The 11,312-nt window shown below is 35.6% G+C and overlaps 1 protein-coding gene and 1 non-coding gene across 2 annotated transcripts in view; one reads left to right on the top strand and one right to left on the bottom strand.

Moving 5' to 3' along the window:
- LOC108761005 (ribonuclease P protein subunit p40) overlaps positions 1 to 5,702 on the bottom strand; it is a 111,268-nt gene extending 105,566 nt beyond the window's left edge. Inside the window, exons 1-3 of the mRNA XM_018507322.1 lie at positions 5,677 to 5,702; positions 4,818 to 4,951; positions 4,597 to 4,741 (exon numbers count right to left, since the gene is read on the bottom strand). Coding sequence (XP_018362824.1) covers positions 4,597 to 4,741; positions 4,818 to 4,934 — 262 coding nt within the window. The 5' untranslated portion in view covers positions 4,935 to 4,951; positions 5,677 to 5,702. The remainder of the gene's footprint in view (positions 1 to 4,596; positions 4,742 to 4,817; positions 4,952 to 5,676) is intronic.
- A 96-nt stretch (positions 5,703 to 5,798) lies between these two features.
- Positions 5,799 to 5,871, top strand: TRNAM-CAU (transfer RNA methionine (anticodon CAU)). The gene has a single exon. It is a non-coding gene; the product is annotated as a tRNA-Met (tRNA).
- Positions 5,872 to 11,312: the final 5,441 nt, after the last annotated feature.

Genomic DNA, 11,312 nt, shown 5'->3' on the forward strand with positions numbered 1-11,312 from the left:
GGCCCTTTCTGGAGAACGATTCGATTCTTATGAAGATATCAAAAAATGGATTGATGAATGGATCGCTTCAAAAGAACCAAATTTTTTCATTCGAGGAATCCGTTTATTACCAGAAAAGTGGGAGAAAATTGTCGCTTCCGAAGGAGCATACTTTGAATAAAAACTCACTTATATAGATTTGTTTAAATAAACACAACTTTTTCTTTTCAAAAAGGGCGGAAACTTATTCCCATACCCAATATAATTTCTTAATTACTCTTAGGGCTAGTTCTTCCATCTTTAGATAAACTATGTAGTAATTTACTTATTGGATAAACAAAAGAGTAAAAGAGTGAAACATAAGAGAGTAAGACAGTGAACTGAAGTTTACCGAAAGGTGGAACAATCTAGCCTTAATCAATTAAATTTTAATAAGAATGCGAATTCCATAAAGCCCTATGTCCACGGTGCTAGAACTCTGTCCGAATTCTTGTATCGAGAAATGTGTAGCCAATCAACTAGCTGTTTTTCCGTAAAAACTACATGTTGATTGGCTACACATTCTTAGATCCAAGAACTCGGACAGAGTTCTAATACCATGGACACAGGTTATGGATGTTGATCTTTAATATAATAGTATCTCATCAGTGATATAAGAAATAAGCGCATTCATCTCATACATCTGAAAAATATATTAATAAAAGTGTATTTAATAATAAATTAAAAAAGATCAAAGTTAAAATTAAGTATAAATATATTAAGTATAAATCAATTTCCACCCTATCCCCCCCGATTTCTTATATTCACTAAAGCTAGATGGGTCGCAGAGTTTACTATTCTAAAAAGTGAGTTGTAATTCACAAACGTTCAAAAAATTTGGAAGACCCTGGTTTTTTATCTTTTTTTGTACATAAATTATTTTTTAAACGTACATATAGAAATTTCTTAATTCCTTCAGACTTAATTTTACTGAAAGGTTAAAAAAAATTTGTATCTTTAAAAATGTAAAATATACTTATACTATACAGTATACAGTATAGAGATAAGTATACTCTGATTTTAGTAACAATGCTTGTATTCAGCAGAACACAACAGTTTTGCAACCGTTTTATGATTCTCTGCTGAGATAGGACCATTCCTCTTGATCTAAAAGCATAACCCAATCAGTGCGAAGAAAACTTTCAATAGTTGCCAAATAAACGTTCTGCTGAACGCAGCCTATGTTTCGTTCGTTTGTAACATACATACAGAGTGTCCCAAAAAGGTCGGGACACCTGAATATCTCGGAAAATATAAGTTTTGCAGAAAAATATTTCAGACAAAAGTTGTAGAGTTCAAAAATCTATTTACTGATCTTATCAGTTTGACCTTAGGTGGCGTCGCCAAGGTCAGATCAAGGTTATATCGATTTTTTTTAAATGGTACACCTACTCGTAATTCCAAAATCTAATAGCTAGAGTCAAGAGCTTTCTAAAACGCTATAAGAAAATATTTGTTCATTAAATACTTTTTGAGTTTTGATGCTTGAAAGTTACAGTACCGTCGGTATTAGCATTACCCAAGGTGTCCTACCGACGGCTAAAACTTTGCACTTCAAAAGTCATTTCCCCAGTAGCACAGAACATTGGCTATACATTGGCTAAGATTGGCTAAATATTGGTTATATTGGGGATACATTGGCCAAGATTTCCCAATATAATGCCAATATTGGCTATATAACAAATGTCAATGTATAGCCAATATTGCATATTAATCATTATCCAATATTGGCTATACATTGGCGATACATTGGCTAATATTTCCCAATGCAATACCAATATTGGCTATATAATAGATGCCAATGTATAGCCAATATTACATATCAGTTGTTACACAATATTGGCTATATAATAAATGTCAATGTACAGCCAATATTGCATATCAATCATTATCCAATATTGGCTCTACATTGGCGATACATTGGCCAATATTTCCCAATGCAATGCCAATATTGGTTATATAATAGATGCCAATGTATAGTCAATATTGCATGTCAGTCGTTACATAATATTGTCTTTATTTATTATTTATTATTTATTTATTTATCTTTATTATTGGATATATATTGTGGATAGATTGTTTGTATCATATATGTGCAATTAACTAATACATTTATTAATCGTAGGTGCAGCACACAACGCAGAAGACTCATAGTCCAAAGGTCCAAGGTTCGAATCCTGTAGGTAAGTGAATTTTCACTCAATTATTTCTAATATTAATTATACATTATTTCAGGAATATTAGTGAATATTGAAAAACCATGTATAGCCAATGTAAAACATTGGGTAAGAATTGAATCCCCAATATTGACTAAATATGACTAGGCGTCTACTTTACAATATTGGACCAATATTGGAGATTAAATTTTTGCCCGATATTGACGAAATATTGAAAAAAACAATGTATAGCCAATGTAAAACATCGGGTAAAAATTGAATCCCCAATATTGGTCTAATATTGTTGAACCAATATTGGCTAAATATGACTACTCGTCTACTTTACAATATTGGACCAATATTGGTGATTAAATTTTTGCCCAATATTGGCGAAATATTGGAAAAATAACGCATAGCCAATGTAAAACATTGGGTAAAAATTGAATCCCCAATATTGGTCCAATATTGTTGAAACAATATTGGTCCAATATTGTTGAACCAATATTGGCTAAATATGACTAGGCGTCTACTTTACAATATTGGACCAATATTGGTTATCTAATATTTTAATATTGGCTGTACATTCGTTTCCCAATATTGCGCCAATAATTTGTGTTACTAGGGTTTTATGTAAAATTCATTTTTATGTAAAAATGAAAATAAAAAAGAAACGATCTCCAAAGATCTTGATCTTAACGAATGCTATCCATAACATGATCCTAAACATTTAAGAAATTTTAGCCATCGGTCGGACACCTTGCGTAATACTAATGCCGGCGGTACCGTAACTTTCAATTTATAACTCAAAAAATACTCAATGAAAAAAATATTTTCTTATAGCGTTTTGGGAAGCTCTCGACACCAGCTATTAGATCCTGTAATCAAAAGAATATAGAATATTCCATTTAAAAAAATCAATGTGACCTTGACCTGACCTTGCAACGCCACCTAAAGTCAAACTGATAAGATCAGTAAATAGATCTTTTTGAACCTTACAACTTTTGTTTAAAACACTTTTCTGTGAAACTTATATTTTCCGAGTTATTCAGGTGTCCCAATCTTTTTGGAACACCCTGTACATCATATATATGTAATATGTAATCTGTATGTCTGTAACTTGTTATAACATGTAATTATATTTCTATTAAATTAATATTAACACATTGACCGCCGACCAATTTTTATAGATGTACCACAGAAGCAGCCGAAGCTTGAAACTATCCAGTGTGGAAATTATTATTTTTTATGCAATTTGAGTATCTTAATGAGTTATTTTTTATTATATTCATATTTAAATAATTCATATCAAACAATTAATATTTTTCAATATTTTGTCTAATGTTTCCAACATACACATTATTAGTACGTACATCAGATCTCAGGTGATATCGATAGAATAATTTCCACGAAAATGTCTTACTAACTGTGCATCTTATTTCACAGTTAGTACTATACAAATAAGGTACAGACACACACGCGCGCGCACATATATACAGGGTATATCAGGACATAACGCCCACCAATCACAGTGCTATTCCTAATAAAAAGCTAAGTCGAAAAGTCCTCTGCCATTTTGCAATTTTTGCAATAGTTAACGAGAAATTAATTTCTAAAGATTGTCGAATAAACGGATGAAATCGATGTACAAGACAATTTTAAGATATCTTTCAGTGTTCTTTGTAAAACATTTTGAAAATATTTCTTAAAGAAAGATTAACAATAAATACGTTGATGTAAAAAGGAAATGTCAATGTGAGCTGACACCAGTTCTTCATGTGTAATCCAATGTATACATTAAAAATGTGGTACAGACGTTTCAGTTCTAGTATTGGGTCCTCTTCAGTGTAAAAATATATGTTTAGAATAAATCCATGATGTCAAATTAAATATAAGTAAATCATTTGATCGTCAAATCATCATTAAAACAATTGTCACTATTGAAATCTTCAAATGTCGTCTGTTATATTTTACTGAATATACAAACAGTACATGTTCAAAAAATTCCAGTTGTAATAAGCTTAACAATGGTCTGTTACGATAAGGTGAATACAGAGAGAGAGATATCATTGTTACCTTTTTATATCAACATATTTATTGTTAATTTATTTGGAGAGCTTTATATTGTATTTCAAATTCTATTGTTAAAAAAAGATTTTTTAAATTGTCTTGTATGTCAATTTTGGACATTTTGTTCAGTTGTAACTAAAAAACATATTGCGAAAATTGAAAAATGATAGAGGACTTATCATTTTTCAATTTTCGCAATATTTTTTTAGTTATAACTGAACAAAATGTCTAAAATCGACATATAAGACAACTTTAAAAATCTTTCTTTAACAATACATATATACATATATATATATATATATATATAATCGCAAATATACTTTAACCAGATAAAGGAAATCAATAATAGACTTACCTTTTTTAACAAAAGCCTCGATAAACTCTATGTTTAAGAGATCGCTGACATGCAGCTTATTTATTCGATAATAATTTGTATCCTTTGATAGACAATTGTGTAAATTTTGAGGAACGGTAACTGTATTAGGTAGTACCACAGATATCTGACGCATAAAAACCAAAAATTGTCAAAATGTATTTTGAGAACTTGCTGAATTTTGGAAGAAGTTATTAGCTTACTGAATGATTAAAATAATGACTCTTCACTAATGCGATTGCATTCTTCATCACATCCAGATGTAACGTGGCGGTGTAATGTGGTAGTGGTTTCAAATTCCATGTTTCCGGGCATAACATGTTTTCCTTTCTTCTTTCTAAATTTTTGCTTTTATTAGAAGAAAGCATTACCATTAACACTTAACACACATGATTCGGTCATTCGTGTTCCTTTTCTTTAAAACATTTGGTTAAATAATGATCTCTATCTCTTTTTTATAATCATTATTTGATGAATCAATTAATATACATCTTTTCATAAAATCTAAAAATGTTAAAATATATATATAAGATTTACTTAGGCCCAGTTCCACAACTGACGGTTAACTCATAACCGAAGTTCAACTTATTCATTGTCTCTTTCCAATTTTAGAATTGGAAAAAGATGAGAAACAAGTTGAACCTCGGTTAAGAGTTAAGCATGAGTTGTAAAACTGGGCCTTAATAATCCATATATACTTGTAAAAATGATGAAAATTAACTCGGAACACGAATGATCCACTATGTGTAGTAAAGAATACACCATCGTATGTCTTATGGATTAAATTCAATGATATTTAACTTATTATATGCACTTCCATTCTCTGAAAGAAGCAACATTACAATGCATTATTTTGTTTAGATTTTGAATACTTGAGTTTATCACAGTGGAATGTTTTTTCCTTTAAAATTCCTAATAAAATATATAATATATAATCGGGAACCAAATTCAAATTTTTCGTTTGACAGACGACTGTTTCACATTAAACTAATCGTTCACCATTAATTAATCGTTTCGGACAGAGCGTATTAACGATAATAAGTGATCAGGATAAACTCACACAAAAAAATCCAGCTTCCGATATCCATGTGGTCGACTTGTGTATATACTTAACCTAACCTAAACCTAAACTTAAACTTGTATTCTATCAATTATTAAGACTTACAATAAGTACCACCACAAGAGCCTCGGTAGCGCAGTAGGCAGCGCGTAAGTCTCATAATCTTAAGGTCGTGAGTTCGATCCTCACCCGGGGCAAATTTTTTTTGAGTTTATAAAAAAAATTACATTACAATATTAGTAAATAAAGCATTTTATTATATATCATAGTAAAATTTATAATTAATTGTATAATATAATTATCAGGACTGAATAAAATGCCTTTCAAATTTCATTTAAAATATCAATTGTAAAATACTTTAAAAAACTGTATGTAAAATGCGAAATGCTAAATAAGTGTTTCAAATCCGTTTTAAATGTATGTACAATGGATAAATAGGTATTTTAAATGGTTTTCAAATGCGAAATCATTTATCATGGTATACCTACATTTTTTAAAAGTATTTTACGTTTAAAATCCATTTTCAACGGAATTCGAAGTCCAGGGGATCGATTCTGTATCTTGAAACGAGGTGAAAATTACAAAAGTGAGTGAATTTACTAGAATACTGATAATTTCATTGGCCAATACCTAGTAAATTTGCTCACTTTTGTAATTTTCACCTTGAAGATACAGAATCGACCCCCTGACTACAGTTTTAAGCGGGGAGCACAGACTCTTGCATAACACATAACACATAATGCATAAGAATATGTACCAATCAAAGTTCTCCGTTTCTTTCCCTTCCAATGTAATAGAGAACTCTGGTTGGTTCAATTTCTTATGCCTCATGTGTTATGCGTTATGCAAGAGTCTGTGCTCCCCGCTTTAGATATAAATAAAGTATTTCTGACGGGAATATTTTAAATGTTTTAATATTATAGGAAAGGCCCCTATTGGCTACCTAGCCAACACTGGACATCCAGATTTGAGCGGGGAGCACAGACTCTTGCATAACGCATAAAGGTAAATTTTCACGAGCTGCTCTAACCGGCTATTTTAGCGACAAAAAGGATCACGTGATCAAAATGGACATTTGATGTTCGTCAATTTTGACTACATAATTCTTTTTGTCGCTGAAACAGCCGGTTTGAGCAGCCCGTGAAAATTTACCTTAACACGTAATGCATAAGAATATGTACCAATCAAAGTTCTCCGTTTCTTTCCCTTCCATGTAATAGAGAACTCTGGTTGGTTCAATTTTTTATGCCTCATGTGTTATGCGTTATGCAAGAGTCTGTGCTCCCCGCTTTGGTTTCAATCTGATAGCCCTTCTACAATAAGCCGCAAGTCAGAAGTTCTAAGCGATCTTAAATCATAATCGGTGAAGTTGGCCAATAGCCAACTGGAACGACTTGATTAATAGCGTTTTCGGCTCGATTGGGTTTGCACCAACCTTGGTTGGATTAATCTTTCCTATTAGTTGACGTCACCCGCTCTACCAATAGGAGAGCACAAAACGCCATTAATCCAACCCAGGTTGGTGCAAACCCGGTCGGGCCGAAAACGCTATAAGACTGATTAAGACATCTGACGTTCTGACTTGCGGCTTATTGTAGAAGGCCCATGAGAGGCCAGACACAAGCTTTTGCATAACGCATAACACATAGTGCATAAGCGAATCAACTAATCAGAAGCTTTCCTTTCCTCTCATTCCATGGAAAAGAAGAATTTCGATTGGTTGATTCCCTTATGCACTATGCATTATGCGTTATGCAAGAGTCTGTGCTGCGGCCATGAGGCTCTATTCTTGAAAAGAAACGTATACGAAAGTCTAGGGAAATACTATAGTATACGTGTCGTATACAGTAGCATTTCCTAGACTTTTGTAAACGTTTCTTTTCAAGAATAGAGCCTCTGGTCCAAACAAACGTCCATGGACTTAGTACGATCAATGTTTTGAAAACGTACAAAGTATGTTTACATTTCGACATTTTAAAAATGTTCATCTCATGGAAAAAATTTTCTAATAGCGTTTTCGGCCCGGCCAGGTTTGCACCAACCTGAGTTGGATTAATAGCGTTTTGTGCTCTCCTATTGGTAGAGCGGGTGACGTCAACCAATAGGAAAGATTAATCCAACCCAGGTTGGTGCAAACCCGATCGGGCCGAAAACGCTATAAATCTGCTCACGACGTGTTGCTTTCGTTGGCAAGAAAAAATTTTTTTTAAATTGCGCGAGTTTTACTTTTGTCACCTCCGGTAATAAAAATTTATCATATTCAAGCTTAGTTCAGACAGCACGCAGCAAGCGGCAAGCGTAGAGCAGTTGCTGCTTGCAGTGATAAAAGTGCATTCACATGCAAGCGTCAAGCGCCAAGCAGCGGAAGCAACAACCAATCAGCGAGTTGATAGGTGCAGTGGCGTCAACTATAAAATGAAATATTTTCTACTACGCCACTGCTGACGCGTCGCCCAGTTGTATTTTGATAAAAACAGAGAATGGATTGAGCGATCCGTATCTAAGTATAGTGTATCAAATGTGATCGACAAAATGAGAGAGAGAGAGAGAGAAAGAGAGAGAGAGAGAGACGGCCAATCTCCTTCTCATTCTCTCTCCCATTACACCATTGAATGGAAAGAGATAGAAATGACCGTCTGCCACGGTCCCTCTATCTCATCCCTATTGACCATTTTGACACACGGATCGCGCAGTCCATTCTCTATGCTTTGGATTTTGATGCTACCAGCAGCAAGCATGCTGCAACGATTAGGTTAGGTTTAATAAAGGTGCATTCACATTCAAGCGTCAAGCGTCAAGCAGTGGAAGCAGCAACCAATCATTAGGTAATTTTTGCAGTGGCGCAAAAAATATTTTTTACATCACTGACCATGGGTGTGTTTCCATTTGCTGATTTCCAGTATAGTATCCACTGAACTCTATACTGGAATGGGCATCTAGGAAAATTCGTGGCCGCGACTGATCAGTCGCCATCTTGGCTCGATCAGATGCCTGAGCAAATCAGAAGCTTTCAGGTGCTCATGCGCACTTACGTTTAGTGTTTTTTAGTAAAACGCAAATTGTTTATATATGTTCTGTGCGCAAATGTCAGCAAGACTGTTGTGTGTGAGGTTATATTTGAAGAATTATAAAATCGCGTGACTGTCTACAAAGCATCAACATGAAGTGCTGTGTGCCTGGGTGTAGGCAGAAAAGTAAAAAAGGCGGCCTTTCATTTCATAGGTAACAAGTTTTGTATTAAATATTAATTCCTGCATATTGTGTTAACGATGTAGGATATGAAGTGTTATTTTATTGAATGTATTAATAAAATTGAAGTGACATTTTTGTTTATATACCATTCATGTCCATATAGATTTCCATACATCGATCAATACATCGATCGCAACCATGGTGGAAGGGATAGCACTATCCCTTCCACCATGATCGCAACGCGCGCGCGAACGCTTCTGATTTGCTCAGGCATCTGATCGAGCCAAGATGGCGACTGATCAGTCGCGGCCATGATTTTCTATGCATCACAGCGGAGATGCCCATTCCAGTATAGAGTTCAGTGATAGTATCCAGTAACCGCCATACTGTATTACTGGGAGAAGCGTTTCCTTTCTCTAGTAAAAAGATCCAGTAATATCATAAAAGTTCTTGTAGACCACTCGAGCGGATCGGACGTGTTCCCTCTCATCTCGGGTGTTGCGTCACCTCGACTATATTTTTGAAAAGCGTTGCCGGCTTGGACTGTGCCATAGTATTTCATAGCGTTTTCGATTGGGGTGCACTGGCTGCATTCAGTGTCAAGAGCCTGTTCGATTGGCAGTGCCAATGCGCACTTGGCTAGTGTCACGTGTTCATTTGATCGCATGACATTCGCGTAGTGCGCACTCAGTGCGCACTAAGTGGCACGAGATATTTTGACGGTGCCAGTTCAGTGCACGTTTTATCACAGTTAAGGATATACATAGGGACAAGCAAATCTGCGCAGTTGAATTGAAAACGGAGTCTTGTCCCTACTCTTAATATCTTTTACTGTAGTTTTGTATCATTTTGTTGAACATTGCTACAAAGCGAACAAAAATGAGTGTGGATTTAATGAGTGTAGCACTTCAGCTTTAGCTCTGAAAATCTTGGCATATTCTTTTGAACTTGCACTATTCAGTGCAACCCATGGAACTCGTCCAGTGTTGGTGTGAATTGAGTGCGCACTGGTGCGCACTAACTTTTGCCCAATCGAAAACGCTATCAATTTCGATAGTCCCTTTATCCGTCTTGGCACGCGGCCGTGCGGCGTGGAAGCGCCGTAGCCGCAGGCGTCCAGTGTTTGAAGGGGCGCCTCACCATTTTTATTGCATCATCCATTACTCGCCCGGTTCGAAGTGGCCGGTACATAGCACTCTCACTTACGATTACCCCATTTTGAAAAGCGTTGCCGGCTTGGACTGTGCCTTTACACGACTGGCCAAGTTTACCTCGTTATAAAGAGGACCAGGGCCAATGAAAGGTTGAAGAAGAAGAAGAAGTAAAATCATAACCTAAATTCGTACGTGCTTCCACGTGCTTCAGAGAATCGTTGGTAATTATACAGTTTAGCCGCTCACCTCAAAAATCGATGAACATAGGCTCATTCGGCGCGTTTTTGCTTAAAACGAAAGAATCTGGCAGAAATAAGCGTCGCTCTGCCCCGCGAACCGAGTTATTAAGCGTTAAAGTTGACGATTTCAGGTTAGGAAATCTGTCATACCGACGTTACGTTGCGACTGAAATATGCTCTGTGGTCATATGCGCATGCTCTGTGATCACATGCGCATGCGTTGTACGTACTTTTCGGTAAGAGTGCACGAAATTTAAAGTCATAACCAAAGACATGGTGAATGGACTGCGTGATCCATGTATAACTACAGTAAGTGGTATAGGATATGTTGGTCGAGGAAAATGAGAGAGGGACGTAGGTTGCGGCCAATCTCCCTCTTTTTCTAAGATTGTGATTGGTTCCTCCTTCGTCGCGTAGGAACGTATCGTGGCCATCAATCACCCTTTTTTGTAAGATATCTGTGCAACGTTTCGAGTCTCGGAAATCTTGCATAAGTGTCATTTTCGATTCGTATCGAGTCTGTATTAGAGAAGTACATAGAAATATGGTGTATACTTGTTGGGTGTGTAAGTGGTGAGGAGATAAAGAATCTAAAAGATCATTTCATAAGTAGGTACACATATTAGGTTAGATTCGTGAAAAGCTTAAATATCTCATTTACAAAGCTTTAAAATTATGTTTCGCCATTATGGAAACAGACTGAAAATTTCGAAAAAACACTGAAAATAAGAGGTTAACGCTCAAATTTGAGTGTTAACCCTTCATTTTCAGTGTTTCTTCGAAAATTTTCAGTGTCTATTTCCATAAGGACGGGACCCGGAACATCACAATTTCACCGTTGAGTAGAAAAAGACACAGATTGGCCGCAACCTACGTCCCTCTCTCTCATTTTCCTCGACCAACATATCCTTTACCACTACACGGATCGCGCAGTCCATTCTCTATGTCTTTGGTCATAACCCATGTAGACAGTGGGGTGTGTGAATAGTAATGCTTGGGTTCGGGCGGCTACGCCGCCCTCACGAAAAAAATATCATATCCTACCCGCTTGGG

Source organism: Trachymyrmex cornetzi, unplaced genomic scaffold (genome assembly GCF_001594075.2).
Source record: "Trachymyrmex cornetzi isolate Tcor2-1 unplaced genomic scaffold, Tcor1.1 scaffold235, whole genome shotgun sequence".
In the NCBI taxonomy this organism is placed as follows: Eukaryota; Metazoa; Arthropoda; class Insecta; order Hymenoptera; family Formicidae; genus Trachymyrmex; species Trachymyrmex cornetzi.